A 23,874-nucleotide genomic window follows, 5' to 3' on the forward strand; every position below is an offset into this window, starting at 1 on the left:
TGTAGCCATTTTTTTTTTTTTTGTGGCTGTTTTCTTTTTTAGCTTTTTATTTCTTCTTTTTACAGCATTCCCTTTAGCATTTCTTGCATTGCTGGCTTGGTGGTGATAAACTTCCTTAGCCTTTTATTTTGTCTGTGAAGCTTCTTATTTCCCCTTCAGTTTTGAATGATAGCCTTGCTGGATAGAGTATTATTGGATTCACTCCTTTGCATCACTTTGTAAATTTCCATCCATTCTTTTCTAGCCTGACGTGTTTCTGTTGGGAAATCATTTGATAATCTAATGGGAGATCCCTTGTATATAACTTTCTGTCTCTCTCTTACAGCCTTTAAGGTTCTCTCTTTGTCCTGAACATTTGCCATGGTAATTATGATGTGTCTTGGTGTGGGTCTTTTCGGGTTCACCTTGTTTGGGACTCTCTGTGCTTGTGTGATTTTTTTCTTCCCCACCTCCGGGAAGTTTTCTGATATTTCTTCAAATATTTCTTCAAATATATTTTCTAACCCTTGTTCCTTTTTCTGTTGTTCTGGCACCCTTGTTATTCATATGTTGTTTCGTTTCATGTTGGTCCATAGCTCCCTTAGGCTCTCCTCCTATCTTTTAATTTTTTTCTCCAATTGCAGTTCAGTTTGGGTGTGTTTTGCTTCCCTGTCTTCTAATTCACTAATTCAGTCCTCCGCTTCTCTTAGTCTACTGTTGAAACTTTCAATGGTGTTGTTTATTGCAGCTATATCACTCTTCATTTCTTCTTGGTTCTTACATAATTTATTGATTTTTTTCATCCGTTTCTTTTTGATTCTTAATAAGTTGTTGATTTTTTCCTCCCTCCGGTTTATGCATTCTAGGACCCTTAATCTGAATTCTTTTTCTGTCATGCTGCATGCCTCTGTTTCACTTAGCTGCTTTTCTGGCGAGTCCTCCTTTTCTTTCCTTTGGGGGTATCTTTGTCTACCCATGTTTGATCTCACCGACATATCTATATGTTGAGTCATTTAGGGGCTGCTCCTTGGGTGGCAGTGGCTCCTCGGGCTGTGGTTGCTCCTCGGGCAGTTGTGGTAGCAGCTGCTCCTCAGTTGGCAGCAGCTTCTCTGGTGGGTGCTGTTCACAGCTCTGGTGGCTCCTCTGGCTGGTGGGAGGAGGCTTCACACATAGCTGCTATTCCTCAGACAGAGGGTGTGCTGATCACGAGGCTGCTGTTCCTTGAATGGGGGTGGGCTACACACGCAGCTGCTACTCCTTTAACTGGGGTGGACTGCTCACATGGCTGCTGATCCTTGGATGAGGGCTGGCTGCATGCTGCTGTTGTTCCTCTGATGTGGTGGGCTGCTTGTGGGGCTACTGCTCCTAGGACTTGGACAGGTTGATTGCAAGTCTGCTGCTCCTCAGACGGGGGTGGGCTTCTTGCGAGGCTGCTGCTCTTTGGACGGGAGTGGGCTGCATTCGTGGCTGCTCCTCCTCGGACGGGGGCGTGCCACCCACCCGGCTGCTGCTCATCAGACAGGCGCAGGCTGTTGTGGCTCTGCTCCTCGGACCGGTGCGTGCTGCGCAGGGCTGCCGCCCCTCGGACGTGGGCGGCCTGCTCGTGTGGCTGCTGCTCCTCAGAGCAGGGTGGGCTGCTGGTGCTCCTCAAATAGGGCTGGGCCGCTCACAGAACTCCACAGATGGGGGCGGGCTGCTCACACGGCTGCTGTTCCTCTGTTTGGGCAGGCTGCTCGTGCGGCTGCTGCTGCTTGGACGAGGGCAACATGCTTGTGCAGCTGCTGCTCCTCGGACTAGTGCAGGGTGCGGGCTGTGCACAGCTGCTGCTCCTCGGATCGGGGCGGGCTTCGCAGGGCTGCCGCTTCTCAGATGTAGGAAGACTGCTCGTGTGGCTGCTGCTCCTCGGACAGGTCGGACTGCTCACGTGGTTGCTGCTCCTCGGACGGGGAAGCGGGCCGCTCACACAGCTGCTGCTCCTTGGACAGTGGCAGGCCACATGAGGCTGCTGCTCTTAGGCTCGAGGCAGGCTGCTCATGGGGCTGATGCTCTCTGGATAAGAGCGCGCCGCTCACGTGTCTGCTGCTCACATGGTTCTCCCCTTGTTTTATAACATTCCTCTATCTTCTGTGAATGTATGTCTTCCTTCCCCATGGGCCCCCTTTATTCCCTCACTGCCAGACTTGTCTCTAAAATTCCTTTTAAATCCAAATATGTCATTCACGTGCTCCTCCAGTTGCCAGGAAGTAAGAGGTAGTGGTGAAAACCAGTTGGCTAAACTCTTGGTGATAGAGACTCTAAGATTAATGACCTAGTATTTCTCATTAAAATGGAGTTGGAATAATTTCAGCAACATGAGAATTTTCTTTTGGTTAGTATTTTGATTCCACAATCTTTGATTCCACTAGTTTGCTTGCATTGTACTCTTTCCTCATGCCTTTGTGAACAGTTTTGTCATGTGCAGTCAACTGAATACTCTGTGTTACTTTTTAATTGCTCACTAACCTGTATTTTCTAGAGACTCCTTAGGGTTCTTCTCATGAATATAAATCTGAAGATTGAATTGAAGAAGAGTATCCTATTAGCAGTGATCGAAGGATATTATTTAGAAAAAAATCAATTGTATAGTCTTTCATTTGGCAGAGACTTAAAATACTTAAGAGGGAGTTTACTGAAGAAGTTGCAGCTGATCTTGAATATATCTTTACTGGCAAGTTTTGCTAAATTGCATGCTATTATTGGAGCTTATTATGAATGCCATATCTCCCAATTAACAACTGCCTTTCTTTAGTAATGGGGAGTATATTTTAATAATAATTCCTTTAGTTAGCCTTAATGGATATCAGACATGGTGGATGCCTGTTGGTTTTTCTCAGACATTAAATATTCTCAATATCATCCAGAACACTTACTAATATGTATCAGCTAAGGTGTGAGGTAAATAGGAAGAAAGTGGAGTTGTCACGTGTTTGCACCGAGCCAGTGAGTCTATTTTGTGGGCCCTGGAGAGTTTTTCATGTCTTGTGTGTATGAAGGGTTGGAGTCTTGGGCATGTGGTGAAGATTATTTCACAGCCTCCTTTTTCTGTTGCTTTAAAACCCTGGAGGCTTAATTAATCCCAGCTTCAGTTTCCTGCTATTAGTACAGTTTTATTACACACTAGAGGCCCAGTTCACAAAATTCATACATGGGTAGGGTCCCTAGGCCAGCGATCAGGACCTATCTGTGAGGCAATCGGCAGGGCGATCAGGTGGCCCCTGCTGGCACCACCTTGTCTGGCCTGGTGTTGCCCACTCACTGGCCCTGCCCCCCGCCGCCACCTCCACCAGTTGCCTCCCTTTGCAGGGTGACTGGCAGGGCGATCGGAGTGGCCCCTGCTGGCACCCGCCTTGGCTGGCCTGGCGCTGCCTGCTTGCCAGCCCCGCCCCTGCCGTCACTGTCAATTGGGGCCTCCGGGCTGCATTGAGTGTCTGCCCCCTGGTGGTCAGTGCATGTCATAGCGACCGTTCATTCTTCTGTTCATTCCTCCGGTTGGTCAATTTGCATATTAGGCTTTTATTATATACAACTAGAGGCCCAGTGCACAAAAATTTGTGCACTCGGGGGGAGGGGGGGTCCCACAGCCCGGCCTGTGCCCTCTCGCAGTCTGGGACCTCTCGGGAGATAACGACCTGCTGGCTTAGCCCTGCTCCCGGGTGGCAGAGGGCAGGCCTAATCCCTAGGTGCAGCCCCTGGTCAGGCTCAGAGCAGGGCCGATTGGGGAGTTGGGGCACCGCCCCCTGTCATTCACAGAGCAGGGCGGATTGGGAGGTTGTGATGCCACCCTCAGTCACACTCAGGGTAGGGCCGATTGGGGGGTTGGGGCACCACCCCCGGTCACACTCAAGGCAGGGTAGATGGGGAGGTTTCGGCTCCACCCCCTGTCACACACAGAGCAGGGCCAATCGGGGTTGGGGCGCTGCCGCCTGTCACGCACAGAGCAGGGCCAATCAGGGGGTTGGGGAGCTCCCCCCTGTCATGCACAGAGCAGGGTCGATCAGGGGTTTGGGGAGCTCCCCCCTGTCACGCACAGAGCAGGGCCCATCAGGGGGTTGGGGAGCTCCCCCCATCACTCACAGAGTAGGGCCAATAGGGGAGTTGGGGCACCGCCCCCTGTCACACGCAGAGCAGGGCCGATCAGGGGGTTGTGCGCCGCCACTGTCATACTCAGGGCAGGGTCGATGGGGAGGTTATGGCTCTACCCCATCACACACACAGCAGGGCCCGTGGGGGGGGGGGGGTGGTTGGGGCGCCGCCCTCTATCACCCACAGAGTAGGGCCGATCAGGGGGTTGGGGCTCCGCCACTCTGTCACTCAGGGCAGGGCCGATGGGGAGGTTATGGCTCTACCCCGTCACACATAGAGCAGGGCCCGTGGGGTGGGGGGGTTGGGGCGCTGCACCCTGTCACACACAGAGCCGCAGGGCGATCAGAGGGTTGGGGAGCTCCCCCCTATCAGGCACAGAGCAGGGTCAATCAGGGGGTTGGGGCACCTACCCCTGTCAGGAACAGAGCAGGGCCGATAGGGAGGTTATGGTCCCGCCCCCTGTCACACACAGAGCCGCAGGGCGATCAGGGGGTTTGGGCACTGCCCCCTGTCACGCTGATCCTGGTGCCGGGAGGCCTCGCAGCTCCGCTGATCCCGGTGCTGGGAGGCATATTACCCTTTTACTATATAGAATAGAGGCCTGGTGCATGGGTGGGGGCTGGCTGGTTTGCCCTGAATGGTGTCCTGGATCCCCACTGGGGTGCCTGGCCAGCCTGGATGAGGGGATGATGGCTGTTTGCAGCTGGTCACACCCCCTTCAGGGTGGGGGTCCCCACTGGGGTGTCTGGCCAGTCTGGGTGAGGGGCTGAGGGCTGAAGCTCCCAACTGCTCCTTTTTTTCTTTTATTTTCTTTTTTATTCTGGGCCAGCTTTAGCCTGGCTCCAGCTCTGAGGCCTCAGCTGCTGAAAGCAGCTATCTGGTTTGTTTAGGTTCTATAATCGAAACACTGTTTCAACTCCAGCTCTGAGATCCCAGCTCGCTGAAAGCTGGTTTCTGGGGTTTTGTTTAGCTTCTATATTTGTTACAATGTTTCAAACTGCAGGCTCAGAGGCCGGCAAGGCAGGCGGGGAACGTGGCATTCCTCCTTCACTGAAGCAAGCAAGCCTCATGTTCAGTTTAAGCTGCCTGGGTGCCGGCCGCCATCTTGGCTGGCAGTTAATTTGCATATCACCCAGATTAGCCAATGGGAAGGGTAGCGGTCGTATGCTAATTACTATGTTTCTCTTTTATTAGATAGGATTCTCTGACTCTCTCCTAGGAGAATGAGTAAAGTTTGTCACCTACCTTTGTAAAAGATTTAGTCTGGGTCCCAGCTGCAATTCCAATTGGCCTGGCCTGGATCTTTACCTGAAGAATTAGGATTTTTCATACAAATAAAAATCATGATAAAAAACATTAGTTTTGCCCTAACCAGTTTGGCTCAGCAGATAGAGCCTCGGCCTGCGGACTCAAGGGTCCCCGGTTTGATTCCGGTCAAGGGCATGTACCCTGGTTGCGGGTGCATCCCTAGTGGGGGGTGTGCAGGAGGCAGCTGATCGATGTTTATCTCTCATCGATGTTTCTGGCTCTCTATCCCTCTCCCTTCCTCTCTGTAAAAAATCAATAAAATATATTTTTTAAAAAACAAAAAAAAACATTAGTTTTAGTATAATAAATGCCATTTAAAACTAAAATCTCCAAATATTGAAAAGCTTACTGACTCTGTTCAATTGACCTCCTTTATTTCACCGATGGTTGCCATGACCCAGTACTATTACTGTTCAGTGAGAGATTTGGAAACTCTCATTCAGGTCCATATAGTTAAGAGTGCCTGGCTGTTTGACCTCCTGAACTTAGTTGAAGGTCTTTCCATTTTCTGTGCTTCAGACAACAGAGTGGACTCTTCCTCCTGGATCCTTTCACTGTTCACCACTGTAGCTGTCTCACAAAACAGTGTCACATTTAACTCCACTCTACCTTTCTAAGTGCCGTCACCTTTCTCAGATGCCATTGTTTGTGGCCATTTTACTAGATCAATCACTTACACAGAAATCTGCCCACCTGCATCAATATTCCAGAGCCAGAGCTTCTATGTAGATGTTGTTCCTTACTCATTCTGCAGGATGATGTATCCATTAAGCAAGCACTCGTGCCCTGCCCTGGCATCATTCTAGACACTGGGCACACAGTGGGCAAAATGAAATGTGGTCTTTGTCCTCAGAGAACAAATAAATGGTTACTAAGGAGAGAGACCAAGGCAGCAATGTGGCAAGTGGAGGGATCACCCAGACTAATGTGAGGAGAAGTCAAGGTAGATTTGCCCTGTTATGGTTTCTTATTTTATTACTTTCCAGTAAACTGTTGTCACTTTATTGGCTATTTTGTTTTGGGGATTTTAAATATGTTAGTAGTTTCTTTTCATAATTTTAACTTTATCTTTTAGTGCATACTGTGCCCCTGTTCATTCTAGGGAACACCTGGTATATGAGAGCCATAAAAATCTAGATTTCAAAGATTTAAAAATTGCTTTTTTCTTAATAGATACCTGAAAAAAGAACAATAACCTTTATGAGCAAATGAACCATTATTTTATATCTTTTTATTCAGCAAATAGTTGAGTGCCAACCCACTTCTTGGCAAAGCCATATTTTAATAGAAAAGGCAGACAAGATTCTGAACCCCCTCCAAACTTCCCTGGGTGTTCACCATTGCACCTGTTTAACAGACAGTGGGGCTGTTACAGACTGCAAAAGAAGCCATAGGAAACTTCTGCTGCATTAGAGGGAGCGTTATGACTTTTGTGTCTCTGGGTTAGGAATCAGGGGAACCAGTGGAGGCTCCACAGAGAAGCTGCTATCTGATGCTGTGACTTTTCTTGATCTGCTCAGAGTTTTACTTTCACTAAAGATAGTTTCCCCTCCCCGTTTCCTTTCCCTTTTCTCTTCTTCTTCCACCTCTGCCCTTCTTCCTCCCCATTCTCCCTTCTAGATACCTCACCCCTGCTGCCTCCCCTGCCCCTCTTCACCCACATAGTCACTGTCTGAAGTGGCCTTGCTTCTTTAGTTTTATTTTTCACTGTTAAAGAGACCACTTTAGTTCCTTCTCAGATGCCTTGTATAACATTGTAAGCCTAATTCAGGCCTCAAAAACACCTAGATTTACCTTGTGATTTTTTTCTCCAAACTATTAGAAGACTTAAGAGCAGAACATAACAGACTTTATCCCTCCCTCTCCTTTTTTGTCCCTTCACCCTCTATCCAGATATTAAAAAAAGAGGAGCTCTCATGGTTTAGGCCTGGCCCCTTCTTTTCTTTCTCTCCCCTTTTCCCCAGGTCACTGGATCCATGCCCACGACTTACTCTGTGTGTCACAGACTCTCAGATTTCTATCTCAGTGCTGTTTCCTTTGTGCTCCAGACGTGCACGTATGCTGCCTAAATGGCATTCTCTGAGACATCTCAGATAGAAAACATCCCCAGTCATCCTTGTAATTATTTTTCACCAACCTCTCCCACCTGGTGTTCCCTGTCTCAGAAGGTGTCACCCATCCAGCTGTGTGACCTGAAAGTCTGGGATCTTCCACAGCAGCCCATCTTCACAGCTGTTGGGGTCACAGGAATCTCTGGAATGTGACTGCCAGTCTCCACTGTCAAACACTGGTCCTCTGTTAGGACTGCTTCATCATTTCCTGATGCCTCTTCCCATCAGCTCTACTCCCTTCCAGCCCCTTCTCCCCTCTGTAGCCAGAGGGGTCACTGCCCCCTCCACACTTTGTCTCCAGTGATGAGCACAGAGCCTGGTACTTGCTGCGTGCTCAGTATTTAACAGTGAATAAAGTTCGACAATACCTGTTTCCATCCTGTAGTCTTTTTTGTTGTATAATATTAATCAACTATGGCATTATCATGTTTTTCCACTTCCACATTCATGTCAAACTTCTCAAAATCACTCAAGAGCTTCCTAAAGTACAGCCTCCTCCCCAGAGTCCTAATGATGTAACAGGTGTGAATTATTTCCCTTTTTTAACTTTTCCCATCCTGTTTATGAGCAATAGTATTATTTAGCAGAAAATAATTTCTATTTTATTTGTGTATTTAACATTTTACTCTCTGCACATGCCTTTTTAGAAATTGCATATTTTAAGACTTTACAGAAATTACAAACTATGAATAATTTTAACACTGTAGATTTTATCTGTGTTAGCAAGTTTTTTAAGAAGTATGGATAATTAGATTTGTTCCTTTCTGATGCAGTTCCAATTTATACATGATAAACTATAGAGAAAAGAATTCCATTGTTCAGAGAAATATAACAGATTTTTGCCAAAGGAAACTTTAAAAGACATTTCTTGTTACCCAACTCAAGTGGTGGGGCTTTGTGGATATTTCTGATGTCTATCCTCAAACTAAATTGTGCCAGTTTATAAATACTATTTTATTTGGTTTTATTTTCTATCTTCAGCTGAAATTTTTTCATTAAAGATGGGTTTATCAACCCATTTTAATGAAAATATGTGGTTTATCAAACCACAGTGAGATGCTACTTCACACTGAAATAAGCCAGACACAAAAGGAAAAATACTGTATGATTCCACCTACATAAGGTACCTAAAGAAATCAAATTCATGGAGACAAAGTAGAAGAATGGTTAATAGGGGCTGGGACAGGGGAATGCTGTATTGTACAGAGTTTCAATTTGGGAAGATGAAAATGTTCTAGAGGTGGGGATGGATGGTGATGATCTCACAGCAGTGTGAATGTACTTAATGCCATAGAGCCTTACACTTAAAAATGGTTAAATGGTAAATTTTATACTATGTATATTTTACCACAGTAATACAAAAAGGTTTATCAACACTGCATGTAAATCTACAAAATCCTCAAAAGTTTAATTAAAAAACTATAGATAGAAAACAATAGGTTTTTTCTTTCACATTCTTTGCTCTGCTTACTGAAACATTTGTTGTTTTTTTAAATTTGTATTGATATCATAGTTGATAGAGTGAGAAATTTAACCGAAGGCTCCTGGAGTTTGTTCCTGGCTTGGTGTCTTTTAAGACCCAGTACATCCACACAGCCCAATTACAGAATGTGTGCATTACACATTAGACTATTTGAGCTCTTGACTTTTTTTAAAATAAATATGATCAGGTAATAAATCCCTGTTTAAAGGCCGGTGAAATGTAATCAGACAATTTGAGAATTTTTTTATGTATGCTAGTATGTGAGAGAAAACAAGTCAAGTTGCTTATCTCTGACATTTTCTTATCTTCCAGGTATACCTTGAAAGACTTTTAACATATGCAGAGATAGATATCTGTCCCGCCAACTGGAAACGAATTGTTCTCGGTGCGATTCTGCTGGCCTCCAAGGTGTGGGATGATCAGGCTGTGTGGAATGTGGATTACTGCCAGATCCTGAAAGACATCACAGTGGAGGACATGTGAGTGTGTGTGTGTATGTGTGTGTATGTTGGAGGGGAGAGCAGTGGAACTGCTTGGGAAGGAGATTGTGTCCCTTTTGGATGTCTTTACAGTGTAGAATGAATGAATTTGACTGAAAGTCTTTTGGGAGCTGATGATATACAGTGAAGGCACGGTTGTGGAATATTATATGTAAAAACCTGTATTTCTTTTCACTGTGGATCATAAATAGGTACTGGCAAAGCTTTTCTTTACTTTCTTTAGAAAGGTGTAGAACAGTGCCTTCTGCAGTCTGTGGCAGTTTACATTTGAGTTGTATCCCACTGCAGACTGATAACACAGAGTTAATGTCCTGTACCATTCTTTTGTGGGCCACAGAAAGAGCAGAAGAATTAAAATATTGTTTCTTCTTTTTTTTTTAATATTGATTTCAGAGAGGAAGGGAGAGGGGGGGAGAAAGATATAGAAACATCAGTGATGAGAGAGAATCATTGATCAGCTGCCTCAGGCACGCCCCACGCTGGGGATGAGTCCCCAACCTGGGCATCCCCTGACCAGGAATCTAACCGTGACCTCCTGGTTCATTGGTTGATGCTCAACCACTGAGCCTAGCCGGCCAGGCTCTTTTTAGTTGCACAGTGAAAACTTTCACTGCTTTGTCATTCGTATAGGTTCAGTTGTTTAAAATGGGCATTCTGTCCCTGACGCCTGTCATGCATCTTGTTAAGATGGCATGTTCTCCCCAGCTGGACTCAGGTGCCCACAGCTGAGTGGAAATACCATAAATCCTGTGGGGGAGGGCACCCCAGGGCTCTTAGGACAGCCTTAAGATTTCTCATATGGTTCAATCCTCAGATTTAGGTAAGGACTGTTAGCAGGAGACCTGTAGGCCTATTCCCTGGGATATCTGGGGTCTGGATTCAGAGCCTCTTAGGAGGAAGGAGCTGTTTTGGAAAACAATCAGGATGAACTACTTACAGTTGCTTATGGTTTATAGTAACTTTTGACACTGCTCATGCTAAAATTTTTCTCACATTATTTGTTTGGCTTTCTTGAGGAAGCTTTAGGCTGTAGGAGGTTCCCAGCTGTGTCCTAATCCACAGCCATTTCCCTGAACCAAATTATCCTGGGGATGCAGGATCTTCACAGTGCCTATTACTACTACTTTGTGGGGTATCACATGGATTTCTCTCCAGGTTGGGGTACCCGGGCCTTGTTTACTGACTTTCTGGGCACCCGTTTATGGCTCTGGTAAAGCATGCTTGTTGGTGTTCTTTGGGTCTTCTGTTGCAGAGCTCATTCCTGCTGCTGACCTCTGAAACTCCTTCCTGTGTCTGTAATTCTCTTATAAAAACTAAGAAAAGCATAAAGAAGTCTTTGATAGTAATAAAAATAAAATTCTTGATTATATTTCAAATGGAAACAGCTACAAAAAGAATTGTCATTCAGACCATAAAGGAGAAGGACATTTGGGTGCAAGGTTTAAGAAATGCTGACTTTATTGGCTGGTGGTTCTCTCAACTGCCAGAAACCATGTGACACTGAATGGCACACCACAGGGATCATGATCATCAAGGTTGTCTCTTCTCCTTTGTATAAAGTAGATAATGTACAACCAATGACTTGGTGTGGGTGGCCGTACTGAGGTTCTACAAGAGCAGGTAGAAAGGGTTTCCCCACCACGAGCAGGTTTATCTATTTAAGTCAAAGAGGAAAATACCTCCTGAAGTCAATGTAGGTCTCAAATTTTTTCATCAGTTATATCCTGTTTCTGTAAGGAAATTAGATACAAATGCAAATTACAAATACTACAGAAGCATTAAAATAACAGAGAGAAAAATGAAGAATGAAGAGTCTTAGGGTTTGGGAGGAGATTCTTTTAACATGAGAGCTAAGAGAACACATTCATATACGTACATGAATTTCCAAAACTTACTGTAATAGTGTCATTCCAGTGAGTCTTTAAATGCTTTTAAAATTATATGTTAAAATTACATAGTCATCTATCAGTAAAAATTACTTAAATGAGCCTTCCAATTCCTTCAGTTTGTTAAAAGCAGAAATTGTAAACCACCTTGCCGGGAGCCGGTCCATCCTTGCTGTTTCAAGGGACCTGGCATATATAGCATACTGTTCTTAATATGTTTGCTCCCCTTAGCGCTGTGTGTTTTAACCAAGGTCACCTCTCCGAGAAAGGTTGTTTCCCCAGGTAGGAATTTTTCCCTGAAGTAAGGGAGGGGATGCCTCTCCTAGAAAGGTTGTTTCCCCAGGTAGGAATTTTTCCCTGAAGTTAGGGAGGGAATAAAACCCCTCAACTAAGTGCCAGGCGGGTAATTAATCACTTTAACTATGAACAATCATGCTTAAGCTACATAATCTTTACTCCCTGGAATGGAGATAAGAAACGCCCTAACCTTTGTAATAGAGATTGATAGGATTGAATCAACTGGTATAAATACAGATGTAATAAGACAGCAAGACACAGAACTTAGGAGACAGAAAGAAGACAGCACCTACACAGAACCTACAGACAGAAGAACTTCGCTGGAGAGAACATGGCAAAAGATCCTGGACTGAACCTGACTACAGAAATTGGCAAGAGAACCTGACTAGAACCTGGTGACTGAACCTGGCTGGAGAACCTGGACAGAACCTGGCTGGAGAACCTAGCGAGGGAACATGGCTACAGAACCTGGCTGGAGAATCTGGAGAACCTGGCTGGAGAACCTAGCAAGAGAACATGGACACAGAACCTGGCTGGAGATCCTAGCCAGAACTTCGCTGGAGATCCAGACCAGAACTTGGCAGGAGACCCTGACAAGAGAACCCGGCTATGATGATCAACTGAACGCTGCCTCCGTGTCATTCCTACTTCGCCGACTCCGTCCACATCTTTGGGGACCCCTGGACCCGTTGGGGTTGGACCCCGGCACCACCTAAGATATTAGCCTGTCATTAGAGTTATTTACTTTTTTAAAACCAAAAATTGGAATAAGTCCCTTTACTTGCCTTCTCAGAGGTTCTTCACCTTGGAACAACAAACTTGGTAAGGGTAGGTGACTTGTCTTCCTTCCCCTCCCAGAGTGGGAGAAGAGTAACAAGGAAAGAGAACCTGTACACTTGGTGTATCCTTGGCCAAGTCAGTTTTAAGAGAGAGAAATGAAAGTTAGTGATCTAGGAATCTGTTCCCTAATGCTGTTGGCTTCCTAGGCTTGCTTAGAGAAAGCCTGTGTGTGTGCTAATGGAAAGCATATTCCAGCATGAAGACCAGTGTCCCTTTGAGCCTTGTAACACAGCAGTCGCCAACCTTTTGGACCTCATGGACCACCAGTGGTCCACAGACCACCTATGGCATTTTGTTATGGCAGCCCAGAGACTAACATAGATTTTGGTACTGGTAAGGGGAGTGCTGCTGTAATAAATACCTAAAGATGCGGAAGCAGCTTTTGAACAGGGTAGTGGGAGAAGAGTTTGAGGCTCATACTGGAAAAACCCTAGATTGCCTGAAAGAGATGATTAGTAGAAATAGTGTTAAAGGCAATTCTGGTGAGGACCCATCAAGAAAAGAGTGAAATTGTAGAGAAGACTTCTGTAATCTTGGAGTTTGCATAAGCAGAATGTCATTAGAAACATGAATATTAAAGCTCCTTGTGAAATGAGACCTTAGACAGAGATGGGGAGCATGCTATTGGACATTGGAGGATAGGTGATCCTTGCTGTAAAGTGGCAAAGAAGGTGGCCAAATTGAGTTTTAATGTTTTGTGGAAAGTAGAGTATTTATTATATTTGTGTTGATTTCAGAGAGAAAGGGAGAGAGAGAGAGAAACATCAATCATGAGAGGGAATCATTGACCGGCCGCCTCTTGCACGCCCCCTACTGGATATCAAGCCCACAACCTGGGTGTGTGCCCTGACCAGGAATCAAACCGTGACCTTCTGGTTCATAGGTCGATGCTCAACCACTGAGCCATACCTGCCGGGCCCTTTAACATCTCTAATAATAAAAGCATAATATGCTAATTAGACCGGACGTCCTTCCATTTGAGCGGCCGGATGAAGCTGGGGCTGCAAAGGAAACCCGGGTCCTGGGTGCCTGCTGGTGATTAGAGCTTAGAAGCCTGGGTCCCAGGTGCCTGCCAGCAGCCTGAGGGAAGACCAGGTTCCGGGTGCCAGAGGGAAGCCAGTGCTGGCAGGAGGGGGAAGGAAGGCCTACTCTTGTATGAATTTCGTGGATTGGGCCTGTAGTTTCTTATAATACTGACTTGATAGGAATGAACTCTTTGCTTTTTCTTGTCTGGGTAGAATATTCTTGGTTATAGGTCCTTGTTTTTCATCCCTTTTAATATTTCTTGCCACTCCCTTCTGGCTTGCAAAGTTTCTGTGAAGAAATGAGCTGACAGTCCTATGGGAGCTTCCTTGTAAGTAACTAACTGTCTTTCTCCTGCTGCTTTTAAGATTCTCTCTTTGTCTTTAACCTTTGCCATTTTAATTTTTAAAAAATCTTTACTGTTGAAAGTATTACATATGTTACCCTTTTCCCCTCATTGAGCTCTTCTAGCCTGCCCCCACCCCTGCCCCAGGCCTTCACCACCCTATTGTCAGTGACACCATGGGTTATATGCATATATGCATACAAGTTCTTTGGTTAATCTCTTCCCACCCACGTATCCTTCCCTGCCTTCCCTCTGAGGTTCAACAGTCTGTTCTGTGCTTCTATGTCTCTGGAGCTATTTTCATCAGTATATTTTATTCATTAGATTCTATATATGAGTGAGATGATGTGATGCTTATCTTTCTCTGACTGACTTATTTCACTTAGCATAATACTCTCCAGGTCCATCCATACTGTTGCAAATGGTAAGAATTCTTTTTTTTTTTTTTCAGTTACATAGTATTACATTGTGTAAATGTACCAAATGCCATTTTAATTATGATATGTCTTGGTGTGGGTCTTTCTTGGTTCATCTTGATTGGGACTCTGCGCTTCCAGGACTTGTGTAGCTTTTTCCTTCACTAGGTTAGGGAAACTTTCAGTCATTATCTCTTCAAATATGTTCTTAATCCCTTGCTCTCTTTCTTCTTTTAGTAATCCTATGATGCGAATGTTGTTACACTTGATGTTTCCCAAAGGTTCCTTACAGTATCCTCATTTTTAAAATATTCTTTTTTCGTTTTGCTGCTCTCATTGGATATTTTCTGCTCCCTTATCTTCCCAATTGCTGATTTAATCCTCTGCTTCCTCTAATTGGCTATTGATTCCTTCTAGTGTATTCTCCACTTCAGATAGAGTGTTCTTTATTTCTGACTGGTTCTTTTTTATGCTTACAACCCCTTGTTGAAGTTCTCACTGAACTCAACTGTTTTTTTCTAAGTTCCTTGAGAATCCTTATAACCATAGTTTTGAACTCTGTATCTGATAGATTGATCACCTTCATATAATTCTTTTTTGGTGGTTGTTTTTTTTCTCTTGTTCTTTCATTTGGGGCTTTTTTTTTTTTTTTTAATCTTTCCATTTGGCTGCCTCTCTGTATTTGTTTCTTTGTGTTAGGTAGATCTGCTATATCTCCCAGTATTGGTAGGGTTGCCTTATGTAATAGGTATCTTGTGGAGCTTAGTGGCACAGCTCCCTAATCACCTGAGTTAGGTGCTCCAGGAATATCCCTTTTGTGAGTTATATGTGCCCTCCTGTCGTAGTTGAGTCTTGATTATTGCTGGCCTGTTTGTGGATGGAGTTGACCCTCAGGCTGGCTGATTGTGAGGATTGACCCTGACCACAGTATATGAGCTGCTGTGTGTGAGAAGTGGAATTACCCTCAGCAGAGTCTGGTGCCTTCAGAGATAGCCCTTTGGATGTGCTAATTGGGTCATGTTCTGATGTGTGTGTTGTTTCTGGGGCCTCTTGGGAGGGACTTCCATGCAGGTCAATGTCAGAAGGTATCCACGTCCATCCCTGGGCTACCTACTTGGAGCTACAAAGTGATCTATAGGTAGCTTCAAACAGGTACCTGCCTCTGGTGCTGGGGTGTATATAGGAAGGGCCAAGCTGCATTCCAAAGTTTGCTTCCATCAGCACCAAGTTTGGGCAGGTCAGCGAAAGGCCCAAAGCACCCCAAGATTTGTCTCCACCTTTCAGCTGCCACTAGGTTCAGTCACTGAAGAATTCCTGGTGGTACAAGTTGCATGAGATAAAATCTCAGTGAGCCATCAGATAGGGGTGAGAGGTGTTCACCAGGTTGATAGAGATTCAAACTCAGTGCCAGTGTTGGGTTTCAAGCCACCCAGCAAAAGTCTAGTGTACACCAAGGCCAGGCAACAACCGCCTAGGCCCTCGGGAACCTTTGTTGTGGAAGGGGTCTTGGAGCCTCAGGCTGAGGTCAGCAGAGTTCATCAGGCTCAAACAGATGAAGATTTGGATATGTGGAGGGAGGAATTTGCACAGGAATGGTGGAGGCATGTGGGAAACATGGCCCTTGCAAGGTGCAAACTCAGCAAGGTGGGACCTCCTTAGGATCCCTCCAAGAAAGTCTGCACCACAGGCCCAGGCTGGCTGCAGCCAGCTGTCTCCTCCACAGGGCTCAGAACTCAGCAGGGCAGGGCCACAGGCATTTGGGAGGGTGGGGCTATTGCATTATTCCAGGCTGCTGCTGTATGGAAGGGAAATATGGCATCTGTAGATGACGTGGAAGAGGAGACTGGGTGGATGTCCCTTCAGCCCTCTCCTCAGAGCCACAGAACCCATTCTGTGTCTGGATGAGTCCCATTCACTCTGAGCCACTGCCCTCCCTCCTGCCAGAGCCTGGGGTGAGGTGGCTGTGAACGAGATTTTATGCATTGGCCCTTCAAAAGGGCACCTAAGTTTTTAGCCAACTCCTGTCTCTCCTTGGCAGACAGTATCCTCACAGGTTTTCCCAGTCAGATGTTGTGTGGACTCCTTTTCCCCAATACTGGTTGGTGCTCAGTGTTGGGGAGCCCAGCATGGGGTTGAGACCCTTCACTCCTCAGGGGGGTCCTTTGAAGCTATGATATCTCTCCAGATTTTCAACCACCACACATGAGTGCAGGGCCAGCCTTTTCATGCCTCCATACTTTCTACCAATCTAGATGTGGCTTCTTCTGTAAATCATTGGTTATAAGACTTTTGTTCAGCTAGTCTTCAATTGGTTATTCAGGTTGATAGTTCTATATTTTAGTTGTAAATCCAGTTTGGTCTTGGGAGGAGATGAGTGTAAATTCTACCTCCTCTGCCTCCATCTTTAATCCATTGAAATTCTTGTTTTGTTAAAATGTTATCTGGGTTCCAGTGTTTCACAGATATCTTATTCAATTTCATTTAAATGAGGCATGAATAAATGTCATTTAAAGTAAAAATCATCCTGGCCAGTATAGCTCAGTGGGTGGAGCATTGTCCTATGCATTGAAAGGTTGCCGGCTTAATTCCTAGTCAGGGTACATGTCTGGGTTGCCAGTTTGGCCCCGGTTGGGGTGCATACAGGAGGCAGCCTATTGATGTTTTTCTCTCACACTGATGTTTCTCTCTCTCACTCCCCCCCTCCCTCTTTCTTTTTTCTTTTTTATATATATACATATATATTTTTTAATTAAATCTTTATTGTTCAGATTATTACAGTTGTTCCTCTTCCCCCCCCCACCCCCCATAGCTCCTCTCCACCAGGTTCCTACCCCACCCTCCGCCCCCCCCTCCCACTGTCCTCATCCATAGGTGCACAATTTATGTCCAGTCTCTTCCCACATCCTCCACACCCCTTCCCGCACCCCCCTCCAAGAATAGTCCACTCCCTTTCTATGCCCCTGATTCTATTATAATCACCAGTTCATTCTGTTCATTAGATTATTTATTCACTTGATTTTTAGATTCACTTGTTAATAGATGTGTATTTGTTGTTCATAATTTGTATCTTTACCTTTTTCTTCTTCTTCCTCTTTTTAAAGGATACCTTTCAGCATTTCATATAATCCTGGTTTGGTGGTGATGAACTCCTTTAGCTTTTCCTTATCTGTGAAGCTCTTTATCTGACCTTCAATTCTGAATGATAGCTTTTCTGGATAAAGTAATCTTGGTTGTAGATTCTTGGCATTCATCACTTTGAATATTTTTTGCCACTCCCTTCTGGCCTGCAAAGTTTCTGTTGAGAAATCAACTGACAGTCCTATGGGTACTTCCTTGTAGGTAACTGACTGTCTTTCTCTTGCTGCTTTTAAGATTCTCTCTTTGTCTTTTGCTCTTGGCATTTTAATTATGATGTGTCTTGGTGTGGTCCTCTTTGGATTCCTTTTGTTTGGGGTTCTCTGCGCTTCCTGGACTTGTAAGTCTATTTCTTTCACCAGGTAGGGGAAGTTTTCTGTCATTATTTCTTCAAATAGGTTTTCAATATCTTGCTCTCTCTCTTCTTCTGGCACCCCTATAATTCGGATGTTGGTACGCTTGAAGCTGTCCCAGAGGCTCCTTACACTATCTTCACCTTTTTGGATTCTTTTTTCATTTTGCTTTTCCGGTTGGGTGTTTTTTGTTTCTTCGTATTAAAAAATCTTTGACTTGATTCTTGCGATCCTCTAGGCTGATGTTGGAACTCTGCGTAATATCCTTTATTTCAGTCAGTGTATGCTTAGTTTCTAGTTGGTCCTTTTTCATAACCTCGAGGGTCTCACTAGATTTCTTGAGGGTCTCACTACATTTATCGGCAGTCTCACCAGTCTTTTTGAGGGTCTTACTAAATTTATCGGCGGTTTCTAGAAAGTTCTTGAAAAACCTTAAAAGTGTGGTTTTGAACTCTATATCTAGTCGTTTGCTTTCCTCCATTTCTGTCATTTGTGACCTGTTTCTTTGTCTCCGCATTTTTTATGCTTCCCTGTGTTGATAGAGTGGCTTTGTGTGCTAGGTAGGTGTCCTATAGGGTCCAGTGGCTCAGCCTCCCCAATTACCTGAGGTGGACACTCTTGGTGTACCCCTTTGTGGGCTTTGTTCACAGTCTTGTTGTAGTTAAGCCTTGATTGTTATAGGTATCACTGGGAGGAATTGACCTCCAGGCCAATTGGCTGTGAGAATCAGCTGTGTCTACAGTGGGAGAACTTCTGTGCTGGAAACACCCTTCTGGGGCAAGACTTGCTTCAGTGGGGCTTTGGTGCTCACTGAGTCTGCCCCCTGAGTGTGTCCCTTATGGATCTGAGGAGTTGTAATTGGATGGTCCCACTCTGACCACTGGGTACACTGACTCTTGGATCTAAGGAGGTGCTAATTTAGCCTCTGCCTGAGGCTACCCAGCAGGAGCTATGAAGAGATCTGCAGATTTCCCTTCCTTGTTTGGGGTTTGGAGGTGCCCAGATGAGGCCCAGCTGTGAAGCAGTGCAAGCTGCTGTGGGGCCTTGGACCTTCTCTTGGAAGTTCTGGGTCTGTCTGGCCCAGCTGCAGTTTGTTAGGTAATTTTCAGATTGCAAAGGGCCAGGGCATTCATATGCAAAAGCCTCTGCTGCAGTTTGGGTGGGGCGGGGTCTCAGGGAATCAACAGGGTGGAGCAAGCAGCTTTGGCTGATCCTCAGCCCTGTCCTAAGGGGCCCACTGGTCTCAGTGTCCCGGTAATTGCTGCAAGCACCTTTGAGAGAAAGCTGCCCTCGAGTTCCACGTTCTGCCCACTGCCAGATAGTCCAGTTTCTCCCTGTATGAGTCTGGGTCCTCAGAGACTCACCCGGAACTGGAGTTCAGAGCAGTCAGGGGCTTGTGACTCCCACCCCATTCAAAAAAACAGCCGCATCCTCAGTTGCCAGCCCTTGCCGCGTGCACCTCCGTACCTCTGCACTTCCGTACCTCCTCTGAGTCTTAGTGTGCTTTTCTCTTTCCTTCTAGTTGTAGAATTTCCACTCAGCCAGCCTTCCTGTGGTTCTGGATGATGTCCATTTTGTCTTTTAGTTGTATTTTTGAATTTGGTGTGGGAGGCAGCAATTTCAAGTGTTTACCTATGCCACCATCTTGGTTTCTCCTAAATATATTTTTATTGATTTCTGAGAGGAAGAAAGAGGGATAGGGAGAAACATCAATGATGAGAGAGAATGATTGATCGGCTGCCTCCAAATTGAACTGTGAGTGCTCAACCACTGAGCAACACTGGTGAGGCCCCCCCTCTTTCTCTCTGTCTAAAAACATAAAATAAAAATAACTAAAAATCATTCCAAATAAAACAAAGTAAAAGTATAAAATTTAGCATAATATATACCATCTGAGTATATTAATTTTTTCACTAGACTATAAAGAAACAACATACAAGTTATGCTATTTTCCAATTAAAAGACCTAAGTGTGACTTCTTTTTTTTTTAAAATATATTTTATTGATCTTTTTACAAAGAGGAAGGGAGAGGGATAGAGAGTTAGAAACATTGATGAGAGAGAAACATGGATCAGCTGCCTCCCGCACACCTCCCACTGGGGATGTGCCTGCAACCAAGGTACATGCCCTTGACTGGAATCGAACCCAAGACCCTTCAGTCTGCAGGCTGATGCTCCAACCACTGAGCCAAACCGGTCAGGGCCTAAGTGTGACTTCTTGGTCTTTCCATCTGAGACATTCAGGCCTTTGATAACAACTTGCTGAAGTTTCTTCATTTTGACTTGCCCAGTAGCTTCCTTCTCTAAAGCCACTCACCTTGCTCACATCCCAGCCTTTCTGCTCATCTGCTCAGCATTCCTATCCCTTGTTGTCACAGCATCATGAGACTGGGGCATAGTCCTCCTTGGTCTCTGATGGCCTGAGTACAGGGGCCAGAACTGGGGACTCGGTGTTTCAGGAGAGATGCAGAGGCTTGGCCAACAGGGGTAAGGCCTAGCACTGGGGACTGGGCTTGTCAGCCTTCAGCACCACTTACAGGAGATGATGACAACATTTTCTGTGCTCCTGTGGTCTTGGTGGTGGTTTGAGTGGTCCCCACTATTGGAAATAACCCCAACCCTTGTTCTCTCCACCAGCCCTCCATGCTTGCCAAACTCAATTCAATTCTCACTTTCCTGACCCCTGTGAAGCCTTCCCTGATGCCCCTGCCCAGCTGAGCTTAGTTGCTGCCTTCCCTAACAGTAATCATTGAGCACCAACTCTGTCAGATACTGTGCGAGGGGCTGGGCATGTGAAATTAGATGTCATGGTTTCTAACTCTGAGGAGACAAGTAGGGGAAACTGACTTAAGGCAACATTTACAGTAGAGTGTGAGGAAGGACAGAAATACAGCACCGTGTAGTGTGCTTTGGGGGCACAGTGTACTTCTGGCGGGAGGGGGGAGCACTGAAACTGAGTGCCCAGCCCAGGATCAGTGCTCAAGGACAGACCACGGAGGGCTTTTCATCCCATAGGTAGGAACTGTAAGGAAATAGACCTAATTTAAAAGATAACTGACATGTGGGCATTCTTAAAGTAAAAGTTTTAAAATTTACTGTGGCTATCTATCAATTAGTTTTCATCAAAATATGGATCTTAACATGTGTTTGCTCCTTGACCACTCTCTATGGTTGAGTGGTTCTCACAGTGGTCAGCATCCAGTTAGAAATTGTTAGAAGTGCACATTCTCAGGATCACCCCAGACCAGCTGAATCAGAGACAAGGGTGGGCCTAGCTATCTGTCTGCAGCTCTTTGTCTGCAGGTGATTAGGTGGGTGCTCAGATTTGGGAACTATGGCTTTCATTCTGCGGAGTTGGTGAGTTCTCTTTGATAGAGGCTAGGCTGCGATTCACTTTCCTCCCTCCTTTGCCTGAGGAACTCTCTTGTCAAAGGAGGTGGATAAAGGGCATTGAGGGAGGGCATCCTCTGTGTCTAGCAGAGGCCTTTCCTCTAGGCTGTGATCTTGGTTGCTCACTAGACTCCACTTGACAGCTTTTGACTGCTTCTTCTGCCCATGTCTGAGCTGATGATGCATGCTGAGATTTGCAGCCAGAGCCTGGTATGTGTGTATTAGGTCTCAGTGAAACAAATTACCCTGAAGTATTCATCCCAATTAATCAGGCCTTATCCTTGTGGGCACCTAATTAAGTGGATTCGGCTTCTAATACCAATTTGGTGGTTAAACTGCAACTCTGGTGTCCAACCAGGTAATTACATGGCTTTTCTTCCTGAGGATACACTTTTCTGGAGTCTTGTGTCCAGCAGCTTGCCTTGGCAGGCCATACAGCCTAGTATGGCAACTAAATGTGTGCAATTTTTGTCTTTGCAGGAATGAGCTAGAGCGACAGTTTCTTGAATTGCTCCAGTTCAACATCAATGTTCCTTCCAGTGTTTATGCCAAGTATTATTTTGATCTTCGTTCTCTGGCAGAAGCAAATAACCTGAGCTTTCCTTTGGAGCCCCTGAGCAGGGAAAGGGCTCACAAGCTTGAGGTAATGTATTTTAACATACTGCTTTTGGGTGCACTATTGCCGACTCATCATCTGGGTGCCATGGAAGGGTGAAGTGTGTGATTACAATGCTGTTTTCTCCCACTGTGTTGTTATGAAATAAGGGCAAGGTACCCTGGATTTAGAGGTCGTCAATTAATTTAATGATAATTTGTACAACCTTATATTTTCAGTAACCTTAATATCAGTTTTTATTTAATGCACATTGATTCTATTTTTTAAATGAAAGATTTTTAAGTTTCAGTTTTTTTAAAAACCCACAAAAAAGATTCCCAGCATATGCTTTTATAAGGAAACAGATACTAGAAGGCCCTAATTATTCCCTAATTATTAGGAATCCAGAAACGATTGATTTTTCTTTTTAGTTTTTCAAATTATTTTTCCCATAGCCCAGTTAGAGCTAGGGCCAGCCCCTTTGGCCTTGGTCTGGGTTTAAGGCCTACATTGTTAAGTTGTATGAATTTTGTGTCTTATACTTATATGGAGCTTAGCTCCATATTTGCACCTAGCTCTTGACCCACTGTTCCGGAGCAGTGTGTGGAGGCCCTCTGCATTTCCATCTCCAGGCACCATATTGGTCTCATTCTGCATTGACCAAAGCCGTAGATGGTATAGTCATGTCTCAAGATTGGTGAGACCTAAGAGGTCCATACCTCATTTTCCATCCCATTGAAACATCCTCCCCTGGCCAGTACTGGGTCAAGATGGCCAGAGTGATGGTCTAACAGGGTTAACAGCTGCAAACAAAATACGGTCTAGAGGTGGGAGGAAGAGGGTTTGGATTAAGCTATGGATTTCAAGGTTTAGGAAAGCAAAAACTTAACATAAAAATTTAAAAAGTAAATAATGTTAATTCCTAATAGGAAATGTAATAAAACTAAATTTGGAAAAGACTGGATGCATAGCATTAGTTTTAAAATAAAAATCCAGGGAGGTTTTCAGAACTTGGTCACTTTTCTGTCATTATGTACCAGCCTTTAGAGTGGAACTGCTCATTAAATCTCCCATTTCTCTTGTATTCAACATAAGATAGGACTCTGAAGGACTTGCTCCAAGGCACATACTGTCAAACCTTCACAAGCACACACATGAAGTAGAATTTGATATCAGGGTGAACATGAACGCTGTTTCAGTATGCGCAGTGGTCCTCATACCCCTCGTGTGCTGAGATGGGCTCAGTCACTCCTTCAGTGCCCAGGTGAGGAGAAGAGCTTGGAGCTCCTGGGAGCCACACAACCCTGAAGGAAAGCAGAGCTGTGGTTCTCTGAGTGAGAATATTTAATGGTTCAGGTCAGTTAAATGGGGAGCACATAGACTGGCTGAGACTGAGGGAGTCGTGCCTACTTCTTTTCACTCCATTAGCTTATCTGAGTGGAAAGAGAGGAGAACTCACCTGCTCCTGGTGTGGCCATGCCAAATGCCCCAGGGGCAGGAGGAAGGCCAGTAATCTGACAAAATGTTCCCTCTCTCTCCTCCTGAGACACAGAGAAGCGAGCTCTGGAAAAGCAGATGGCACCCCTTTGAAATAATTTCTTAGGAATGGGGTTTCATTGTTTTCCAGACCCCAGCGTTCCTGTTAGTCCATTTGGTTAGCACACTTGAACCCCATAATAGAAAGCAGACTGAGACCTCAGAGGAGATGCCATAACCTTAAGTTTTGTGCCGGTTCAGATGTCCCACCAGCTGGCTATTTTGATATGCTGGTTGTAGCATAGAGTGTAGAAATAGGAGCACCAAGAACCAGGGCAAATGCAAAGTGGTCTTTTCATTAACAGGTCATTTCTCTCTGAAATAAATTAGTATCCCTCTATGCATATGGAGGATGTGATTAAAGATAATATCAGTTTGCATAATAAAATCTAGAATGAAATAACACATTGCTAATTTGTTATATTGCATTCAGACTCATGCTGTTTGTAAGCTGAGAAACAACAAATAAAACAATAAAGAAAATAATTTGCTTTAAAAAATGGTTGTTCAAATGCCCTTAAGGAATCTGATTTTCTCTTCTTTAAGTATGCCACA

General features: G+C 44.9%; 1 protein-coding gene across 1 annotated transcript in view; it reads left to right on the plus strand.

The window, feature by feature from the left end:
* Positions 1 to 23,874, plus strand: part of CCNY (cyclin Y) — a 174,584-nt gene that overhangs the window by 146,982 nt on the left and 3,728 nt on the right. The window contains exons 8-9 of the mRNA XM_081109960.1: positions 9,316 to 9,482; positions 21,669 to 21,831. Coding sequence (XP_080966086.1) covers positions 9,316 to 9,482; positions 21,669 to 21,831 — 330 coding nt within the window. The remainder of the gene's footprint in view (positions 1 to 9,315; positions 9,483 to 21,668; positions 21,832 to 23,874) is intronic.

The sequence above is a fragment of the Myotis nattereri genome, assembly GCF_964212035.1.
Source record: "Myotis nattereri genome assembly, chromosome: 1".
Classification (NCBI taxonomy): Eukaryota; Metazoa; Chordata; class Mammalia; order Chiroptera; family Vespertilionidae; genus Myotis; species Myotis nattereri.